The sequence below is a fragment of the Miniopterus schreibersii genome, assembly GCF_964146895.1.
Source record: "Miniopterus schreibersii genome assembly, chromosome: X".
NCBI classification, from domain to species: Eukaryota; Metazoa; Chordata; class Mammalia; order Chiroptera; family Miniopteridae; genus Miniopterus; species Miniopterus schreibersii.
The window spans coordinates 106,280,561-106,302,932 of NC_138104.1; the positions used below are offsets into that span (position 1 = coordinate 106,280,561).

At 52.0% G+C, this 22,372-nt stretch overlaps 1 protein-coding gene across 1 annotated transcript; it reads right to left on the reverse strand.

Moving 5' to 3' along the window:
- Positions 1-1,993: 1,993 nt before the first annotated feature.
- Positions 1,994-21,560, reverse strand: LOC308551679 (granulocyte-macrophage colony-stimulating factor receptor subunit alpha-like; the record flags this gene model as incomplete). The annotated part of the gene is made up of 12 exons (XM_081126340.1): positions 21,374-21,560; positions 18,426-18,518; positions 17,099-17,247; positions 15,332-15,455; positions 15,093-15,222; positions 13,627-13,811; positions 12,444-12,577; positions 11,273-11,296; positions 8,915-9,050; positions 6,379-6,481; positions 2,487-2,568; positions 1,994-2,164 (listed from the first exon to the last, which is right to left on the reverse strand). Exons 2-12 carry the CDS (start codon positions 18,496-18,498, stop codon positions 1,994-1,996), a joined length of 1,311 nt encoding a protein of 436 aa, XP_080982466.1. The 5' UTR covers positions 18,499-18,518; positions 21,374-21,560.
- Positions 21,561-22,372: the final 812 nt, after the last annotated feature.

Genomic DNA, 22,372 nt, shown 5'->3' on the forward strand with positions numbered 1-22,372 from the left:
ACCGGCACGCGAGTGGGTCCCCGGAGAGATGCAGGCCTATCCGTGAGCGTCCAGGCCTCAGGGTCTTCCGATGCATTATTTTCCCCTTACCTACCCTACGCTGTCCTAATACAATGTTGAAAAATAAAATTATGAACATCCCTGTTAAGCTCAGACGTGTTTGCAGGACCCCCCCGTATATCAGTGCTCACCCCTTACACCTGGCCCTCCTCTGGCCTCCAAGAACCCCAGGCCCGGTCGCCAACCCCAGCCCCAGAAAACAGGGCTCGGGCATCTCCTGGGGTCCCCACCTCCCTGCTTCACACATGAGGTAGGGGGCCACCAACACCACCTTCGACGGCTTTCTGGGGTTTTGATTTTCAGGTTAAGTCCTGCCATCTCGCCCTGGCCGGCGTGGCTCAGTGGTTAGCGTGTCGGTCAGCGCACGGAAGGGTCTCGGGTTCGATTCTCCGTCAAGGGCACGTGCCCGGGTTGCAGGTTCCCCACCCTGATTGGTGCGCGTGTGGGAATCACGTAATCGATGTGTCTCATATCAATGCTTCTCTCTCTCTCTTTCCCTCCCTCCCTTCCACTCTCTCTAAAAATCAATGGAAAAAATATCCTCAGATGAAGCTTAAAACAAAAAAGCAAAAAACACAACCCCTCCCAGGTCCATCAGAGGCTCCCGTGGGGTCCAGTTCACGCGCAGACCCGCAGCTCGCGTTTCCAGGAAAAAGTTACCCTTTTCTGTCCGACGTTTCCACGAACCTGCAGGGTCCTGACAGCAATCTTGGGGCGGTCGCCTCACCCGGTTATCACAGGCCCCGGGGGCGCGTGTACGAGCCCAGCTGGGGTTGCGACAGGCGGAATTTCAGGTCTCCCCCAAACCAGCCCCGGCGATAACGGGCGAACACGCCTTGTTTTCTGCGTTCGGTTCCAGGAAAATCTTTCGAAAGACTTAGGTGCTTTTTATCTCAGCTCGGCCCGATCCACCCAAGGGTGTCAAGCTCTGAAGGCGACAATCTCTCCGATCAGCTGCCACCGCCCCTTATGAAATGCCTGTTTCTTTTTGTTTTTTGTTTTTTGTTAACCCTCACTGGAAGATATTTTTTTCCCCCATGATTTTTAGAGAGAGAGGAAGTGCGGGGCGGGGGCGAGAGAGAGAGAAACGTGGATGTGAGGCGGGTTGATTGGTTGCGTCCTGGTCGCAGGCATGTACCTGGCTTGCAGGTTTCATGCTTGGCCCCTGGTCGGGGTGCGTTCGGGGGGCACCCAGTCGATGTGTGTCTTTCACGCCCATGTTTCTCTCACCCTCCCTTCCACTCTCTCTAAAAATCAATGGAAAAAATGTCCTCTGGTGAGGGTTAAAAAAAAAAAAATTACTTCTGTTTGTGTCGCCGCAACTCTCTCCGTGTGCGTGGCGGGCTCTGCACAGCCTCCCCAAGGAGAAAAGGTCTTGTGAGGGAGTTTATTTAACAGCCTCCAGCTGCCCCAAACCAGCCACGACGGGAGGAACACGTGTGTGCTCCAGGCGATTTAGGAAATCGGAGAGAAGTTTATTTATAAGGTAAAAACGGGCTTTTTAAAAAAGGTCACAAATACATAAAACAAAAGAAAAAGTTTCTTGAAGTTTGATGATAATCACCCCTGACATTCTGGTGTCAAATTGTCATGAGTATGTATATATGAACACGTGTGCATGCGCGCGCACACACGCATGCACACGCATGCAAACACACATGTGCTCCTGCACACGCACAGACACACGCCTATGAATGCACACACAGCTCCACACGTGTGCACGTGACCATGCGTGCACACACGTGCACACACAGGGACAACACACATGCACACAGTCTAGCACGCATGCTCTCCCACACGCACCACACATGTACACACGTGCTTTCACGCACACACATGCACACACATGCACACATATGCACACATGCATGAGCGGATAGAACAGGACATGGACCCAAATTGGACGGCGACCTTTCGAGTCACGTCAGAAACCTTACGCATCGAGGGGACAATGCTCAGGACTGATGTTTTCAGAATGGTGGTGGGGCCCTGCTGGGTCCACCATTTCTGCTTGTCTGCTCCCAAAGGGCCTCATTTCCTCTAGTGCAAGGATGTCCTCGGGTTCCTGTAAGCTCGGCGGTGGGCTGTGCCCATCCCAGGTGACCTAAGAGGGAAGACAGAGCACAGTTGAGACCACGGACTCCAGTCCCTGGTTGTCCCATAAGCAGACTGGGGGGGGGCATCTACACGGTGGAATATTACGCAGCCATGAAAAACAGCGAGGCTCTGACACAGACTACAGGGCGGATGGACCTTCAACACACGATGCCCAGAAAGAGAAGCCAGACACACAAGGTCACATAGCGTGTGACTCCATTTCTGCAAAAAGCCCACAGCAGGCAAATCCATGGGCACCGCGTCCCAAGCCAGCCCGCACCTCCAACTACACCAGGGCCCGTGCGTGTCCCACCAGGACAAGCACTCACCTCTGGGAAGGGCACTAAGGTGCCCACCACCTCCCTTTTCACCTGCGGCACTGGAGGGAACAGCTTTCCTCTCAGGGAGAACCTGGGGAGGGAAGACAAACCATGGGCTCGAATGCTCAGAGTCTGATCCGCGCTGGGATGCCTTTCCCTTCCTCGAGAAACCCAGCAGCCAAGCTCATGGCACGTGGCCCCCGCCACCATCGGGGAATCGTTTCCTGCCGGAGGGAACAGGGATGCCAGACGCTGATGGTGAGATTGGGGCCCACGCTGTGGACACAGAGCAGCTTTTAGGGCTCCAGCTGGGGACAGACATGGAGAGGCCTGAGCAGGGGCCTGGCAGGGTGGCTGGGGCCTGAAGAAGCTGAGGCACACTTGTCAGCTCAGCCTTGTCTGCCAGACTGGCCACCGAAGCCAGACTGCTGGGCAGGGGGACAGCGAGATGGAGGGACTCTCTGCACCCGGCGTGGAGCCCTGCTAGGAAGCAGACACAGCCAGGAGCGGACATGCAGAGCTGACCACCAGTGACCGCCAGGCGTCCCCTCCCCACCTCGTGACCTTCCCTCAGGTTCTGGCTTCCTGGCTCAAGTGCACCGGAGAGGTGGGTGTGGCCCCAGCACCCCCCAGGCATCCCAACCCTCCAAGTGCCCACAGGTGGCCCCCCAAGGCCCCAGGGCCATTTGAGGCACCCCGGGACTTCTCAAGCACTCTCAGGAATCCCCAGGTGTCTCTGAGGGTCACTGAGGACTTTGTCACTGCAAATGCTGTAAGAACTTCCAGGACTCTGAGCACCTCAGGCTCTTCAGCCCCCCAGATTCTCTGACACCCCAAGAGTTCCCAGCACCCCTAGACTCTCCAAGACTCTCCAAGCTCCTCAGATTCTGCAGCACCCCAAGAATTCCCAGCACCCCCACTATCCAGCACCCCTAGACTGTCCAGCACCCCAGACTCTCCAAGCCACAGATTCTACAGCACCCCCAGAATTTCAAGTACCCCCAGAATCACCAGCAGCCTCAGACTCTCCACAGATTTCACAGCACCCCTAGAATTCCCAGCACCCCCAGACTCTCTAAGGCTCTCCAAGCTCTTTAGATTCCACAGCATCCCCACAATACCCAGCACCCCCATGCTCTCCAAGCCCTTCAGATTCTGCAGCACCCCATGAATTCCCAGCACCCGCAGGCTCTCCAAGCCCTCTCCCCGCCAGGACCCTCAAGCATTTTTATTTGGGTCCCTCCCTATCAGAAAGTCAGGGGGCATCCTGAGGGAGCTGGGGACCCCCACCCCATCTACACGCCCACAAGTCTGAGCCAGGGATTGAGGACACTCCCCAGCCTCCGGTGGGCATCACGAGGTGTCACCCATAGCGTGCACGTGTCACCCATATGATGATGCAGCCTGGCCTAGAGGACTGAGCTCAAAATCTGCAGCCAGTTTTGACGGACGACCCCGGATGCACCCCTTCTAAGAGCGACCCCAACTGGGTGCCTTGTAAACTGACAAATTGCTGCCTGGAAATCAGCCTCCGTGCTCACTGCTGCCCCCAGGTGGCTGTTGTGACCAAGGACATGCTCAGCGCTGACCCCTTTTTGCAGGGAGCTCAGGGGACACAGGGAATTACAACAGTGTGGACACGGGGGTGAGGGGGGATTCGCTGACTGTGCTGAGCTCACCGGTTCTTTGCCTTCAGGGGCCTAGAACCATTTTCCCATTTTCCAGACGCCGGTGACTCAATGCACAGACTCCTGGCTTTGCGTCTTAGTGAAAAATCCTCATATTTACCATTTTCCTCCAAGCACCAAACAATGAAGATTGTGCTGACCCATCAATAAGAGGTCTTTCAATGTGGAAGCAACAGCATTTATTTGAGATCAGCAAGAGCAGCGACTCGGAGAGCACGGATTCAGGCCGGAGCCCAAACAGCGTCCCGATGAGGAGACAGAGGAGAGGGGTGTTTATGAGGAAGGGACGGGAGACAGTGACACCCACGGCGGGAGGGCGTGGCTGTGGGTGCAGGTAACAGGACGTTGTGACGCTGATTCTAAACAATGTGTTTAATCTTCAGTCCTGTGGTCGCCCGTCTTGTGGTTGTCACACCTGCTTTCCCGTCATCTTTGCACACAGCTCTTTTGGATACAATGTTGCTTTAGGCCCCATGCAAAGGTTATTTTGTCTTGTCAGTGGTCGTCACACCTGCTTTCCAGTCATCTTTGCAGGAAGCTCTTTTGGATACAATGTTGCTTTAGGCCCCGCGCAAAGGTTACTTTGTGTCCTCAGTGGTCGTCACACCTGCTTTCATGTCATCTGCAGACAGCTCTTTTGGATACAATGTTGCTTTAGGCCCCGTGCAAAGGTTACTTTGTCTCGTTTTAACATCCGAAGGTTTGAGGCGCCAGACCGGGGCAAGGGATTGTGTCTGGGACGGCAGCTCCAGCTCCATGGCAGAGGGGCCCCGTTTATTGTTATTTTTCTCTTTTTGACATCTCAGATCTTAACGGCTGAGGTTGCTCTGTTTGGATACAATGTCCTTCGTAATGTGGATTCGTTTATTTTATTCTTTGCAAACACATATTTCAGAAACCATGCGACCTGCGGCACTCAGAACAGTGAAATTCCTCGGGCCTTCATCCCCGGGGTGGGGGTGGGGGCGCGGAGGGAGAGAACCAGGGGGGACGTGTGGCCCCATGGGGGTGGCTATCATGCAGCGGGAAACCCCGAACCTGTTATGGGCCTGTCCCTGTTCCCCTCTCCTAGCCCTCAGCGATTTCAATCAGATTCCTGTATGTGGATTTGATACTGTTATAATCAACCCAGTTATTAATTAACTGTAAATAGCTAAGGGAAGGCCAGATAATACGGGCATGTCATTTGTGCAGCTTTGCCAGGAAGCTGCATATATATATATATATTTTTAATCATCACCCAAGGATATTTTTTCTACTGCTTTTCAGAGAGAGTGGGAAAGAGAGAGAAAGAGAAACATGGATGCGAGAGAGACACATCGATGGGTTGCCTGTCACATGCACCCCGCCCGGGGCCGGGGATGGAGCCTGCAACCCAGGTATGTGCCCTTGGTCAGAATCGAACTCAGGATCCTTCAGCCCACCGGCCAGTGCTCTAACAGCTGAGCCAGACCAGCCAGGGCAGGAAACGACAATTGAACAGTCCCCGGGGAAGCCACCCCCCACCCATCCTGCTGGGAGAAGGGACTGGACAGGGGGAGGGCAGAATCACGCCCAGCAACATCTGGGTGACTTAGGGAAGGTACTTGTCTGTCAGTCACACCTGGGTCATTGGCCAGAGTAGGTGTGGCCCTTGCAAGTTCAAGAAGGTGTGAGATATTTAATGTCCTAAACCAAGGAGTCTCCCGCTCTTGGTTTGCGCCTGACTCCTGCATTCGCCCATGTGGCTCACGGCCATGGGGACCCCGCACACAATGGACTGATGGGCTGCAACGAGCCCGATGCTACACAGGACCCGGCTCCACCATGGGACAGAGACTCTGGACACTGGCTTTGCTTCGGGCTCTGCTGAATCCCCAGCTGCCCCTCTCCCAGGACAGGATAAAGGGAAATGGGATTTTGGAAACCCAGGGGTGTCATTCCATGCAAATAAAAATCACTCAGCCTTTCCTGAGAATCTCCCCAAAGCCAGTGTCCAGAGTTTCCCTCCCACGGTGGAGCCGGATCCCGTGTAGCATCGAAATTATTTCTCTTGAGACATCGTAAGGACCTGATCCCCAGCATCCGGTGGGGAAGGGGACACCCCGCTTCCACCAATAATAGATCTGCGTGTCCTGGTCATTCTGTGTGATTGGGGCCTTACGGTCTGCCCCTCCCTTCACTGAGCATGTTGTTTTCAAGGTGTTTTTTTTGGCGGGGGGGCCGGGACTTACCTTGTGCATAGGAACATCAAGATGGTGGTGACCAAAGCCGCCACCCCCACCACCAGCCCCACGAGGGCCACAGGGGTGCCGCTGACATCCTGCTCGGGGAGGCCTGTGGGGTAAGAAAAGAAGGAGAGGGTCAGAAGGGACCCCCCTCAGTGTCACACACATCGCCTCCTGCCTCACCTTGACAGGAGGAGGGCACCTAATAGTGATAGGACCGCGGTTATTCAACGATCATTCACCTTACTAACCACAGATAAGAGGTTTTCCTACAGACCCCGGGAAACCGGACGCTGTGTTGCAAAGGGAAAAAACAAGTCCGTAAAAGATAAGAGACACTTTGGGGCCCGTCGCTCAGAAAAGAAAATGCATTTTGAGAGCAGACCAAGGACAGGATGGGCTTTGATTTGGTTGCTGGGCCTGGACCCTGACCCCCTTCCGGGACTTTGCCTCGGGAACACTGAGCATTCTCAGGTCCCAGGAACTGGCAGAGCTGGGTTTTAACACCAGAGAAAATTAACTACCTTGTTATCGGACCTCAAGGGCCTGGAAGGAGACACACGGACCACAGACCCTGCAGCCGCCCCCTGCAAGCAGCCCTTCTTCTTGACCCCTATATAACCAGCCGACTAATAGGGGAGGTTAGAGCAGAATTGATAGCACGACCCACTGCTCTCCCATACTGCCGGCATTATTGGAAAAAACACTCATAGACGACTCAACCTTGTCTCTGCTTAATTTGGCTCAAGTAGGGACCAGAGGCCTGGATCCATTGTGTCCAGTTTCAACCTCATGATCAGACGACGCGGTGAGAGTGTGGTCAGAGGAAGCAGGGCTGGAGCAGAGGCGGACGGGACTTCCAGACACTGGGACCTGTGTGTGTGTGTGTGTGTGTGTGTGTGTGTGTGCTGGGCCCATGGACAGTGACCAATCTCTCCTTCCTCGGATCCTGTGTCTACCCCAGCGCCCTGTCCCCATTTCCTCCATGCCCTGCTCACAAGAGAGAACCAGCCCGAATACATTTCCGGGAGGGCGCAACACCGCACCCCAACGCTTTCCTTCTCAGGGGATATTTACTCTCAACAAGGCACTGACGTAGCTAAAGGAATGAATGTATAACTGTGAAACGCCAGGGATGGGAGAGAGGGGTCCTGTATGTATGTGTGTGTGTGTGTGTAGCAAGGGCTATTTCCCCGAGCTGTGAACCTGCAGCCTAGAAGGAAATAGGCTTGTGCGTGGATTCAGTAGCTCCTCTGAGGTTGGGGGCAGGAGATAGGGACCAGCCCAGGTGGATTTTCGGCGCCCAGCAGGTGCATCCTTAGAGCTCATCCCCTGTTTGCCCCTGAATGGATCCGGAGGGACTGCTTGGCCCAGGCAAGGGTGGACCCCAACCCTGTGGGTTTTCTGCCCCTTCTATGGGGCCTCAGTGTTCATAGGTTATGCCCTTGGCATTTTCTGCCTGGAACACATCTGGGGGACAGGAAGTGTCACATTCGCAGGCCATTCACTTTGTAACAGCGCCCCCTGCTGTCACCCAGGAGGAGGGCACGAGGGGCCCCCAGGAAGATGCTCAGAGCAGAGAGAAGCCAGAGCTGGAAAGGCTGACCCCTGAGGGGGGCATCCTGGAGTTGGGGGTGGCCAGCAGCTGGGGCCTTAAAGTTGTAACCTAGTGGGGTTGAAGTGAAAGTGACAAAGAGGGGTTCTTGCCCCTGTGGTTGAGTCCGGGAGGGACCTCCTAATTGGGCAACCCCAGAAACACAGCAGGCGGTGCAGGGGGCCCAAGAGGAGACCGAGCAGGAGCTGCCTGGGTCCTCTCCCCTGGGAGGAGCTCTGCAGTGAGCTCATGGACCGCCCCTCCCCAAAATAAAACCATAACATGTGCGCATCCTAAACCTCAAACTCCGGGAGCAGGACCATAGATAGAAACAGGGTCTCTGCAGATGGGACGAAGGGAAGGATTTGAGATGAGGTCGTCCTGGGTCAGGGGGGCCCGACATCCAAGGGCAGGGTCCTTGGATGAGACAGAAGAGGAGACACAGACACAGAGGAGAAGCCACGTGGAAACGGAGGCAGAGACGGGAGGGAGGCGGCCACCAGCCCACGGACGCCTGGAGCCCCAGTTGCTGGAAGAGGCAGGAAAGACCCTCCCTGGAGCCTCTGGAGGGAGCTCAGCCTTAGGGCAAGTTGACCTCAGATGTCTGGTTTGCAGAACAGAGACAGGAGGGAGGCGGCCACCAGCCCAGGACACCTGGAGCCCCAGGAGCTGGAAGAGGCAGGAAGGACCCTCCCCTGGAGCCCCTGGAGGGAGCTCAGCCCTGGGACAACTTCATATGAGACTCCTGGTTTGCAGGACACACAGGTGGGAGGGAGGCGGCCACCAGCCCAGGACACCTGGAGCCCCAGGAGCTGGAAGAGGCAGGAAGGGCCCTCCCCTGGAGCCCCTGGGGGGAGCTCAGCCCTGGGACAAGTTGATCTGAGACTCCTGGTTTGCAGGACACACAGGTGGGAGGGAGGCGGCCACCCGCGCGGGGCCGTAACTCACCAAAGCGCAGCGCATCGCTCCAGTCACTCCACAGCCGGCTGTAGGCAAACTTCACCCGGGCTCGCACCGTGTGCTGGGCGCTCGCGGACGAACTTGGCATCACGTAGACGTTGTCCTCAGTCCCTCTTTGCAACACCTTTCAAAGGAAACAGGACCTGCCCTGACTGCCGGTGGAGACAAACCCTGAAGGGGCAGCAGGGAGGCGGCAGGTCAGCGTCGCAACCAGGGGTGAGCGCAGATGCTCTTGCACCGCAGGGACCTGACCGCCAGGGGGCGCGCGAGGACCCTGGACCAAAGGAGGGAATGTTAGGGGCCCCTGGGCTCTGCAAGTGGGGCGAGTCCCCTACGCCCGTGGGGGCCACTTGAGGCTACTCTGATGCTGCACAAGGAGGTAAGTGGGGACAGGGACCCCACCAGGCACCGTCTGGGTGGCTCAGCCAAGTCTGCAGGACAGTCCCCTGCGCGCCCCTTGGACAGATTTCGCATCCAGGCCCGTCACCAGCTGCCTCTGGAAGGCCAGGCTGTGCTGGGGCCAAGGCTGAGCAGGACGGACAGACTTAGGTCCTGTTTTTTTGAGGTGTTGCTGAGCCCACGACGTTTCTTCAGAGCCCAGTTAGGAAGGTGCACGGTGACCGCTGTTTGCATGTCAGGCGGAGCCCCGTGGACATGCTCGGGGCTGTTTCTCTTGGGCTCAGAGATGGAGTTTGCTTTTGTTGAATTTGCAACCAGTGGCATTTTATTTTATTTTATTTTATTTTTTATTTTATTATTTTATTTTATTTTTTATTTTATTTTATTATTTTATTATTTTATTTTATTATTTTATTATTTTATTTTATTATTTTATATTATTTTATATTTTATTATTTTATTATTTTATTTTATTATTTTATTTTATTTTATATTTTATTTTATTTTATTATTTTATTTTATTTATTTTATTTTATATTTTATTTTATTCTTTTCTTTTCTTATTTTATTTTATTATTTTAATTTAATTTAATTTAATTTAATTTATTTTGTTTTTTATTTTATTTTATTTTATTATTTTATTTTATTATTTTATTTTATTATTTTATTATTTTATTTTATTATTTTATTTTATTTTATTATTTATTTTATTTTATTTTATTTTATTTTATTATTTTATTTTATTATTTTATTTTATTTTATATTTTATTTTATTATTTTATTTTATTTTTATTTTTATCAGGGTCTCTCTTTGTTTTATTTTTCCTGAAATGTTATTTCAGTTTTTTTGTTCATCGCCGCCTGACGATATTCTTTCCATTGATTTTTAGAGAGAGTGGGAGGGAGGGAGAGACAGAGAGAGAAACACGGATGTGAGAGAGACGCATCCATGGGTTGCCTCCTGCGTGCGCCCCTAGGCCACGGATCAGACCTTCGGCCCAGGCCCGGGCGCTGGATTGGGAATCGGACCCGAGACCCTTCAGTGTGCAGGCTGACTCTCCAACCTCTTGAGTCACGCTGGCCAAGGGTACCTGTGGCTTTTTAGATTTAGCAGTTGCCACAAAGGCCCTGTGGTAGCTGCCTGAGGGGAGACACAGACCCAGGGAACTGCCGGCCAGCCCATGGATCTGGACTGAGAGATTCCCCCGGCCACCAGGCAGGGGAAGCCAGGCGTGTTGCCTGCAGGATGCCGGCACCGTGCTGGGCCACAGACGTCACCCGAGAAACAGGTGAGGCTCGGGGAGCACATGTATCTCCCCAAAGGGAGCCTCCAGGACGGCCTTCAGACCGCTCCTTCTCCTCTTTGCGTTTCTCCAGGCCACTCCAAGTACGGTCCATGGGCAGGCGAGACCCTCAGGATGACAAGTGATAAATCAGAGAGCACTGAACAGGTGGCCAGGCTCCCTCCAGAGGCCCCAGGGAGGGTCCTTCCTGCCTCCTCCAGCTCCTGGAGCTCCAGGCGTCCCTGGGCTGGTGGCCGCCTCCCTCCCGTCTCTGCCTCCGTGTCCACGTGGCTTCTCCTCTGTGTCTGTGTCTCCGCTTCTGTCTCTTACAAGGACCCTGTCCTTGGATGTCGGGCCCCCCTGACCCAGGACGACCTCATCTCAGATCCTTCCCTTCATCCCATCTGCAAAGGCCTTGTTTCCAAATACAAACCCATTCCAAAGACGGACAATGCTCTGTTCACGGGGTGGATGAAGGCCACGTGCTGGAGCTGAGCCAGTGGCATCAGGGACACAGCGTCTCAATCCCAAACTGCAGCCCGGGGACCACTACAGGGCTTGCTGGGACCCGCGGCTGAGTTGTGCAGAGCGCCAAGGGGACGGCTGACCCGTGAGCGCCCACGGCCCAGGCACAGACATCACAGAGATAAAAAGAGATACTTACGGGGTCTCTCTTGGAGGAGCTGCCCTGGGAAAGGAGAGCACAGGAGACACAGTCAATAGCTGTTTTTACAATATTGGATTTAAATGCAAGAGTCCACCCAGAACCCCAGAATGGGTACGAAGATTATTTTTAAGCTGAAAATAATCTGGGATTCAACAGATGTAGGAAAACAGCCTTCCAGGCCCTGGCTGCTGTGGCTCAGTGGTTGAGTCTCATGCTGTGCACCGAAAAATCATGGGTTCGATTCCCCGTCAGGGCTCATGCCCGGGTTACGGGCTCGATCCCCAGTCGGGAGAGTGCAGGAGGCAGCCGATCAATGACTCATCATTGATGTTTCTCTCTCTCTCTCCCTTTCCCTTCCTCTCTCTGAGATCAATAAAAATGTATTTAAACAAGAATGGCTTTGAATGCCGACCTCACACCAAATACAAAAATCATCTCAAAAAGGAGCACAGGCCTAAACGTCAGCGCTCAGGCCGTGAAAGCCTTAGAATCAAGCATAGGTATAACCGTGACTTGGGCTGAGCCCAATGGTTCCCTAGCTCAGACATCAAATGTGTAAGAGGCAAAAGGAAAAAAAAAAAAAAAGTTGGATTTCATCGAAAAGGAATGGGTGTGGTACATGTAGAGTGTGGAATACTATACAGCTGTGAAAAGGAAAGATCTCTTATGCTTTGGGACAGAAGGGAGGGGCCTGGAGAGTGTTATACTGAGTGAAATAAGCCAGACAGAGAAAGACAAACATCCCCATGATCTCACTCAGATGTGGAATCTAATGAACAAAATAAACTGACAAACAAAATAGATTCAGAGACAGATGCATGGAGCAGATGGAGGGAGCTCAGAGGGAAGGCGGGGAGACGGGAAGAGGTGAACTGAAGAATTTATATGCATCTATGCGTAGGCCATGGACACAGGCAATAGTGTGGGGAAGGCCTGGGGGCGGGTAAGGGTGCAGGGTAGAGGGGGGGCAATGGGGCAAAAAAGTGGGACATCTGGAATACTTTCAACAATAAAGATAATTTAAAAAAAATAAAAATCATGGGTGGTGCTATTATGGCCAAGAGCAGTTAAAGGACTATCGTAGAACCGTTTTTCCAGAGCGGAGCTGTGATTTCGTCAGTGGGGATTCAACTCCACGCGTGAATCTTCCCGAGGTCGGGGCCCTCACCTCTCTTTGGATGTCCAGTTCGTAGCACAAGGCACCGCTCGACATGCCCAGTCTCATCTTGGGGTTGTCCCACCGGATAATGTGATGGGACCCGTTGAACTGAACCGTGATGTTTGCTGGGGGGTTATACTTTTCTAAGAAAAACAAAAACAAAAACCCAGAAAATTCATGCAACTCGAGGACATAGCAACGTACAAGGCAGAGGCATCAAGGAGACGCAGCGGAATGGATCTTCCTCGTCGCTGTCTCTCCCCCCTTCCACTCTCTCCGAAAAGCAATGGGGTAAAAAATACCCGCCGGGCAGGATTAAAAAAACCCAAATGCCATTCTTACCCTTCATTGAGTTCCCCGTAGATTTACCGCCTGCAGTAGCTCAGACCCGTTTCCCTTTATCGGCTGACTCGCCATTTATTGTTCTTTGTTCAAATGGTACATAAATCCTTCGATCTAACTGCTTTTTTTGGGGGGGGAGGGGAGTGTGTTTCATTTTATTTCTATGGAGCTCCCCCATGCATGTAAAAATTTAAAACATTAAATTTAAAACAGATGCTTTTCTCCGGTTCAGGTTGCAGTTGTGAATTTAATTCACATGCCCCTGTCACAGAACCTAAGAGGGTATAGAAAAAAAAAATTTTTTTTTTTTCTTCCCTTCTAGTCCTAAGTACTTGAAGACGGAAATGTGCCCCAGAAACAAAATACATGTGTTAGATAAACTTCATTCAGGCCTAAGGGAGAGGGCTGCTGGCCGTAAATTCAACCTTAATGCATCAGCAACGTATATTCAGTAAGATGTTTTTAAGCAGAAACACGTGTAAAACAAGGTCGTATGTTGAGCAGCCGATGGAAATGCTGTGGCCAGAGGCTAACCTTGTATTTTTCTCTAAACGGGACGATTGAGTATTTGCTAGGTTTAGAGTTTTAGGGAATTTCTGCAACATCAGCACCACAAATATCAAGGATCTCTCATGTGCGTGTCGTCTTTTACATGGGACCCCAATATGCGCCCCTCCTGGATCCCACCCCAAGGCGGGGCGGGGGGGTCATGAGCATCCGAACCCCCATTCTGGGCATTTCCGGCACCCCGAATCTAGGCCCTGGATTGTGCTCGGGCCCCCACACCCCGTCCCAGGAAGTCCCAGTCCAAACCCAAAAGGCGGGGAAGCGAGACGAGACACCGTCTTACCCATTTCAATGGTTTTCAGCGGAGAGACGTCCACGAACTGGACGGCGGTCTCCTGGCTGGTTCCGTTCACCCAGAAGAAGTAGGTTTCTGTCAGCTGGGGTCCCACGAGCTCATCAAAATGACAGCCCACGTGGGTCCCCCTCAAGTCAGCGATGTATCGGGGACATTCGACCTCGCGGTCCTGCCTGCAGTTTCCACAGGGGATCAAGGGAAAGGCGGGGTGGGTGTCCTGTTGGGGGCTCACCCTGGAGACCGAAACCTCCCCCCCTGAACCCTGAAAACCCTCCAAAGAGGGCAAGAAATAAGATATTATATATATATGATATTATATATATATAATTTTTATCCAATGATAATATATATTATCATATATATGATTATATATATTTTATATATATTGATAATATATATTATATATATGATTATATATTTTTTATATATATTGATAATATATATTATATATTATCATTGGATAAAATGATAATATATATATAATATATATTATATATATATATATAATGATTATATATATTATCATTGGATAAAAATGACACCTGAATGCATGTGTGTCCCAGGTCATCGCAAAAAGATTGCAAAGAAAGGAAGAAATCTCTCCCTTTAAAAAAAAAATTATTTTATTTTTTAATCTTCGCATGAGGATTTTTTTCCCCCATTCATTTTCAGAGAGAGGAGACGAGAGAGAGAGAGAGAAACATCGATGTGAGAGACACACCGACCGGTTGCCTCCCGCATGAGCCCCGATGGGGGCCGGGATTCGAACCCGCAACCGGGATACGTGCCCTTGGCCAGAATCGAACGCACGACCCTTCCGCCCTCAGGCGGACGCTCTTAACCAAGGAGCCAAACCGTTGGCCGGGGACATGGGTTGATTCTTATATGTGCCCTGAGCGGGACTCGAACCCGCAACCTCGGCGCCGCACCTGGACGATGCTCTAAGGACCTGGGCCACCCGTCAGGAGAGCTGAGTGGAGACGCCCCTTCCTGGTTACACCCTCGGGATAAAAATGTCTCATTTCCTAATTTCTTTAGGATTTACAGAATTTGCGGGGTTTACGGAATTTGCGGGGTTTACGGAATTTGTGGGGTTTACGGAATTTGCGGGGTTTACGGAATTTGCAGACGGGAAACAGCCGAAGCCAAATTTAAACATTTTCTCTCTTTGTCTGGTTCTCTGGCTCTTTGGCATTTCAGAGACGCGGCCCCAGGTCCTGGAAGAAGCATCTCTGAGACGTGCGACCGGCTAAAGCTGTGATTTGTGACTTTTTTTTGTTTTTTTTTAAACATATTTTTATTGCTTTTAGACAGAGAGGCTGCCTCCTGCACGCCCCCAACTGGAGATGGAGCCAGAAACCCGGGCACGTGCCCTGACCTGGCATCGAATCCTGACCTCCTGGTTCATAGGACAATGCTCTAGGCAGCCTGTGACTTTAGGGTCCCCAGCTCACCTGGAGGTCCAGCCGTACAGGTGATACTGGACGTCGGCGGGGGCGGCCGGGCCCGGCCTCCAGCTACACTTCATGAGGTGCACGTCGTAAATGAGGCAGGAGAAGTTGACAGCCCCGGAGCCTCCCCTGCCTGGGGAGACAAACCCAAATCCTCACCGACGGCACCCCCAGCGCCTCGACGGCGAGGGCCAGGCCAGGCCCATGCAGGGGAGCCGGGGTTCCAGCCAAGGTGACATCACCTGAGTTGCGAAAGTCCAGGACTTCCTGAAACGTCTCCCCGTCGGCGGACACGGTCACGGTCAGGGTGGCGCCTCTGTGCACCACGGCGTTTGGGAATCGGCAGAAGTGGGTGTCGTCTCGGGCCTGGAAGGGGCGCGGCCAAGGACACAGACACGGTGTCTCCCCCAAAAAGGTACACACGCCTGTTTCCCGACAGCTCAATATATGTTGTTTTCTTTTCAGATGTAGCCCATTGGAGTTAATAAATTATTCGTAAGTGTATCTACATTTTTTGGGGGGGACGCCCTGTGCAGAACCTGTGCTTTGAACTCCCTTGGGCCCGATTCTATCCGGCAACAGCTCTCTGAGGGTTTCTGGCCCTTTCGGTCATTTCTTTCTTTTTTAAAATATTTTTATTGATTTTTAGAGAGCGGAAGGGAGAGGGAGAGAGAGAGAGAAACATCTATGAGTCATGGATCGGCTGCCTCCTGCATGCCCCTTACTGGGGATCGAACCCACAACCTGGGCATGTGCCCTGACCCCAGAATGGAACTGGTGACCTTTAGGTGCCCTGGATGGTGCCCAACCAACTGAGCCACACCAGCCAGGGCCTCTACCCATTTCTTTGGGGTGTCACTGTTTTTCTAGGAAGGCCTCTGGGTACATATAAAATTTAACATCAGTTTAAAAATATATGGTTTTCCTTTGCCAGGCCAGTGTGGCTCAACGGTTGAGCATCGACCTATGATCCAGGAGGTCCGGGTTCGATTCCCGGTCAGGGCACGTTCCCTCTAAACGAAGGCGTTTTTGCGCTCTCGGTTCCTCTTGGTTGACCACTGGCTTTTGGGGTTCTCGCTCTCCTGCTCCCCTGAATTCTCCCATGTGGCCCATGGCCGTGGGGGACCCCAGATGCAATGGGCTGATGCACCGTAATGGGCCTGAAGCTGGACTGGACCCGGCTCCACCGTGGAACGGAAACTCTGGGCATCCGCTTTGCTTGCAGCCCTGCTGGATCCCCAGCTGCACCTCTCCCGGGACGGGACCAAGGCAAATGGGACTTTGCAAACCCAGGGATGTCATTCTGCTAAAATAAAAATCACTCAGCCTCCCCTGCGAGTCTCAGAAAATTATTTTTCTCGAGATATCGTCAGGATCCCAACCCCCGGACTCAGTGGGGAGAGGGGTACCCGACTTCCCCGATAACAGTGCCGTATGGGAATGGTTTCTTTTGCCCATTTTTTCCCCAGCAGATCGGGGACAAAAGGGGTGTCCTCGCCCCGTATTGCACCTATTTCATCAGCCCAACTCACAGCCGACCATGGGTGGGAGGGAGTCTGTGGGGTGCCACCTTGGTGCCTGTGTAGCATCCACCGGACGATCAGCCCCAGAAACCCAAATCTCCTTTTCTTCACGTAGTCATTTCTCTGTTTATTGCCTTTTGCTTAAAATGGTTCTCGTATAATAAGCTCCCGCGTCCAACCGCTTCTTTGGGTTTTTGTGTCTTGTCTGTGAAGCTTCGTGTATGTAAAAACTAAACGTGTGAACCAGATGTCACGCGGGAGGCTTAGCCGCTCTTTTTTCAGTTAATTTGCAGGTCCCTGTCACGGAACTTAAGGGGATGGAGGAAATCAGCTTTTTGTTTGTTTTTTTCTTTTTTTTTTTTCCATCTTCGACGAGAGTGATAGGAGTGAGGATCTGGGTCAGGGAGGGGACTCGGGAGGCATTTCACAGAGAAACGCAGGATTTACAAGACGTCAAGGCCCAGGGTGCGAATCCTGTGCGCTCACCTGTGGACGTTGCCGGGTGGAAAACTTGGGCGGGGTGTCTATTTTGCATTCTTGCCAGGTCACGTTTCTCCGATAATTCCAGGTCAGCAGTTTTCTTCTCGGATCTAGCTTCATGTTTACAACGGGCGATAGGCCCCCCTCTGCGGCCACTGAAAGAAACAAACACCCAAAAACCCCGTGAGAGTCGGGAGTGCAGGAGGCGATACGGGGACATGGACCACGACGGGCTTTTCAGGGGCAAATACGGTCATAACTCTGGATGATGCGGGGGCCAGGTGGGTACTGGAAATACCCAGGGGATGGGGGGATCACTTTGTAAAGTATATGATTGTCTACACATCGGGCTGTGCCCCTGAAACGAACACAAAATAATATGGAGTGTCCGCTTTACTTGAAAATAAAATGAATAAACAAGTTTAGAAGCAAATAAAAAAATACTCAAAAAAAAAAAAAAATGACATTTCATTCTCTCGGTTGAAAATTCAGGAAGAGACTCCCCACCTTCTCTGTCTCTCTCTGTCTCTCTCTTTTTAAAAATTTTTCCACAGTGTCTCTCTGTTCCTTTTGAACGGATGTCAGTTTCTCAAATGTGCCCACACTCCTGTGCGCAGGTGTATTGGAGCAAAGACGTGAATTCCCGCCTCCAGAGAGAGAAAGCGTCTCCCTTCAGCAGCATCTCGCTGGGGTTTCCAAACCCACCCGAGGGCACAGGCGGGCGGGCCCTGTCTCTCTCCACCACCAGGTGGGATTTCCGTGTGTGCCGGCTCGTGAGTGGGTTTGTCTGGGGCACAGGTGCCATTCTTAGTTAATATAAACTAAGATCGTTTTCCTTCTGCCTTTGGGGACAGGTTTTCCAGTTTGGCAGGACATTGGGGGCTTAATAATTTTCCCTGGCCTGGCAGGGCCGGGTGTGGCTCAGCGGTTGAGCGTCGACCTAGAATCCAGGAGGTGGCGGGTTCGATTCCCGGTCAGGACACATGCCCGGGTTGAGGGCTCGATCCCCAGTCGCGGGCGTGCAGGAGGCAGCCGATCAATGACTCTCATCATTGATGTTTCTATTTCTCTCTCCCCCTCACCGTTCCTCTGGAATCAATAAAGACATATTTAAAAAAATAAAATAATAGTTCACTTCTAATAATAATAATTATAACTTTTCCTCAATCCACTCAGAAAGTCTGACACCCCAGCTGGGTTTGGGGTTTGGGGCTGGAGTCGTAGGACGTCTGATGCATTGACCTCTGTTCTCACGCACAGGGAGGTGCTCCAGGTGAGGGAATTTGCTCCCCTTCAAGCCCCGCTGCACCCCAGGTCCCTTGCCCGCACCTACCCAGCTGTGCGTCTTCGAAGCGCGCTGAGCTCAGGAGCACCAGGAGGCTCGCCAAGTCCCACAGAAACGCCATGCCCAGTCCCACAGCCGGACCTACACATCCAAAGGGGAGACACCAGGTCAGAGATCCGATCCCAGCCGAGGCAGGACCCCCGTTCTCAACACGCCCCGCAGGTAATTACAGGGCCCTTGGGTGGTTCCCGTGGCCCCGTTTGTCTCCAGTCTCCCATCAGAGCATAACATGTCCTTACCTCCAGGCTCCCACACCCCTGGGTCACCTGGCAAAATGAGGTCACCTTCTAAATTCCACCTGAAACTCCCACCAAGGCATCAATAAGGGCAACACAGCTCTATGACGGTGACTTTGAGAAAACTGGGATAGAAGAAATGTTTTTGGGGGTCCTGCCCTATGTGTCTGTCCCTAGCCCACCGTTACTGGTCCACAACACCCTCCCCCCCCTACCCTCTTAGGTGCTGTGCCTGGTACCTGCAAATTAAACTGATAAAAGAGTAGCAAAAAAGTAGCTTTAATTATGTAATGCTCACGTGAGTTCAGACACAAATAAGGCTCAGGGAGACGACCAGGTGATGGAGGCCTATGTTGAATTTAGTCTCAACAAATAAAAATAGTCTTGGTTGCTTCTGGTTGGAGCACAGTTGTGGGACGCGGAGGGAGGGGAGGAAATGTGTGGGTCACAGCGTTGTCTGGTTCTGCAGATAAGGGTCCCTGGGTGGGGGGTGGGGGGGATAAGATCTGTCTCTGAGATCAGCTCTATTCTGGAGACATTTTTACAAATGGAAATTTCCTTTATTCACGAAAATCTCCTTTACAGATGGAGAAATGCGTATGCTTATTTTTAGGTAGTTAGGATGAGGGAAGGAGCGTTCCCAGCCTTTGCCGGTTCTCAATGGCCTTTCGCTGAAAATAATCCGTGTGCCACTGAGGCACTTTTTGGGGTCACACTCTCTGGTCTCTTTTACGGCTCAGTGTTGTGGCCGTGGAGGGAGAGAGCTCAGATCTCAGCAGCCCCGGACTCAGGCTCCCTGGCATTAGGGCAGAATCTGCCACAAGCCCCAGGACTCGGCACACAGGGCTCCCCATGTGAGAAGAGCAGTTGGGGGGTGACTCCACCCCGTATTTCCTGCATGCTGCTTTCAGGTGCAGCTCTCAGGGGTCAGGCCCCCTGCCTGACCTTTGATGTCCGCTGCATCCGGGCTCCCCGCTCCCTGCTTTCCTTTTAGGGGACCACCCTCCTGCACTCCTCCCTCCCTTTGCAAGCTCGTCGGGCTTGGCTCTGACAGAGGCCTTCCTCCTCCAGGAAGACCTCCTTCTCATATCTTTATAAATTAACCCAGTTATTAGATAACTGGGAAGGAGCCCAAATACTTTAGACACATGCCCTGTAAAGTCTGTGGGTCAGTCACACCTGGGAACAGAGTAGGTGTGGCTGCTGCAAGCACCAGAAGATTTGATATTTAATCCCTGAAACAAAGGAGTTTGCTCCCTTTTCTCTCTCGCTTGCTTGCTTTTGGCTCCTGGCTTGCAAGCTCTCAAGCTCCTGCACTTGCCCACGTGGCTCATGACCATGGGGACCCCCCACCCCCCCACAGACTGATGGGCTGCAACTAGCCTGATGCTGGACTGGACCTGGCTCCCCCGTGGAAAGGAAACTCTGGACACTGGCTTTGCTTCTAGCTCTGCTGGACCCCCAGCTGCCCATCTTCCAGGGCTGGACTAAGGGACATGGGGCTTTGCAAACCAAGAAATATAATTCCACGCAAATAAAAACCATTCATTCCCCCATTCAAGTCTTAGGCATTTTTGTGTGTGTGTCTCTCAAGAGATCACAAGAACCCCACTCCCACCAGCGACGGAGAAATCCCACCCGTCCAATCCTCCGGCAACAGAGTCATTCCACCTGGGAATCGTTAGCTGGCCCATCTACCAACCCCTGGAGGCCTGATCCCTTTAAATCCCAAAGTCCGTGGGTCTGTCTGCTCACGTCAGACGGGCAGGAAGCTTAGACCCTGTGGGTGACTCATGGAAAATAAACGTGTTCGGCTCTGAACATCTGGGCTGGACGTCCGGGGACAGGTGGGGACGCCCACGTGTGAGACACTAAACCAGCTCAGAGATGCTGCTCCCTGGGGTGGGGGTGGGGGGGGCGGGACCGAGCTTGTTAGGTTTTTAACAGATTCTGTCCGGCTGACCCAATGACGTCCCCATTGGCTGAGCCTCGGGCCCCCTTTTTTCTCTGTCTCTCAATAAACAGAAACCCCCCCACAAAACATTACCTACACGGGAGCTCCCATAAGACTGTCCGCTGTTTTCTCAACAGAAACCTTGCAGGCCAGAAGGGAGAGGCGAGAAATACTCAACGCGATGAAATGCAAGGACCTACAACCAAGATGACGCTACCCAACCTGTCTCCCGAAACATCTCTGCCCAATTTCCTCCCTCCTGGGCCGTGTTGAGGCAAATCCTAAGCTCGTATTTCATTGGAAATAAAAAAAAAAGCTCCATGTGGATTTCTAAGCCTTAAAAAGGCTTCCTTATGACAATGAAAATATTGACACCTAATTAGAGGGGATTCCATTTATTTACTGTTTTGTTTTTTTCTTTTGTTAATCCCCAGCTGAGGATATTTTTCATCGATTTTTAAAGACAGTAGGAAGGAGAGCGAGAGTGAGAGAAAAACATCGACGTGAGATGCGAGAGACACACATCGACCGGCTGCCTCCCGCACCCACCCCAACCGGGGCCTGGGATTGAACCTGCAACCCAGGTAAGTGCCCTTCATGGGGGATCTAACCTGTGACCCTTTGGTGCCTGGCCAGATGCTCTAACCACTGAGCCACGCCGGCCAGGACTGTCTTTTCCTTCTTTTGACCAGTCCACCGCCCCCCCCCCCCATTGCCACCCAAGAGATGGCGAAAAGTCCACTTACTGGCTGGTCAACGTCGTGCGTCTCTCTGGGACTGTTTCCCGGGCTTTTGGAAGGTGCTGTTTTCCCAGGCTGGTGCTGGACAATGGGGTACAATGACCACCCTGGACCGAGGTCCCCAAGGATCCCAACGACTGTCCTGGGTGCAGCCGGTAGAATATAAGCTCTCCCTCCCTCTCTCTCTTTGTTCAACAGTTCTCTCCGAGGTCAGCCTTTTGACAAAAATCTCAATCTCCTATCAGCCGAGCCTTCCTCCTGAGGCGCAGCTGGGCCCTGTTATCACTCTGGTCGGCAGGAAGTGCTGTTACCCCCAGTTGTCCATCTGGAGCCCCTTTTCTTAACCTCTGTCTCGGCTTCCCTTCCTGCAGCTTGGTCTGTCTCTCCCTTCTGTCTGCTCAGTGGGAGCTGGACCCTTTTCTATTTTATTTTATTTTATTTTATTTTTTTATTTTATTATTTTGTTAATTTTAATTTTTTAAAATCCTCACTGAGGATATTTTTTTCCCATTGCTTTTAAGGGAGGGAGAGAGAGAGAGAGAAACATCAATGGGAGAGAGACACATCCACGGGCTGCCTCCCGCATGAACCCAGAGCCTGAAACCAAAGTAAATGCCCTTGACCGGAAATCGAACCCGGGACCCTTCAGTGAGCCGGCTGGCGCTCTAACCACTGAGCCAAACTGGCTAAGGCAGGTGGATCCTTTTCAATGTCAGGTTCTCCTAAATGTTGTGTGTGAGTCTCTCCTGGTCCATTTTCTTAACCTGCCTCCCCCCCGCCCTCCCCCAGCTAAGAGGAAGCACCTGAGTGTGTCCCTTTGATGTCATTGTAATAAACCTGGTTGTTACTAACAGGAAAGGAGCAGAGGGAAGGGCAAATGTTATGGGCATGTCATTTGGGCAGCTTTGCGGGGAAGCTGCAATTTATTTTATTTTTTTTATTTTTTTTAAAACTTTTTTTTTTTTTTTTAATATATCTTTATTGATTTCAGAGAGAGGAAGGGAG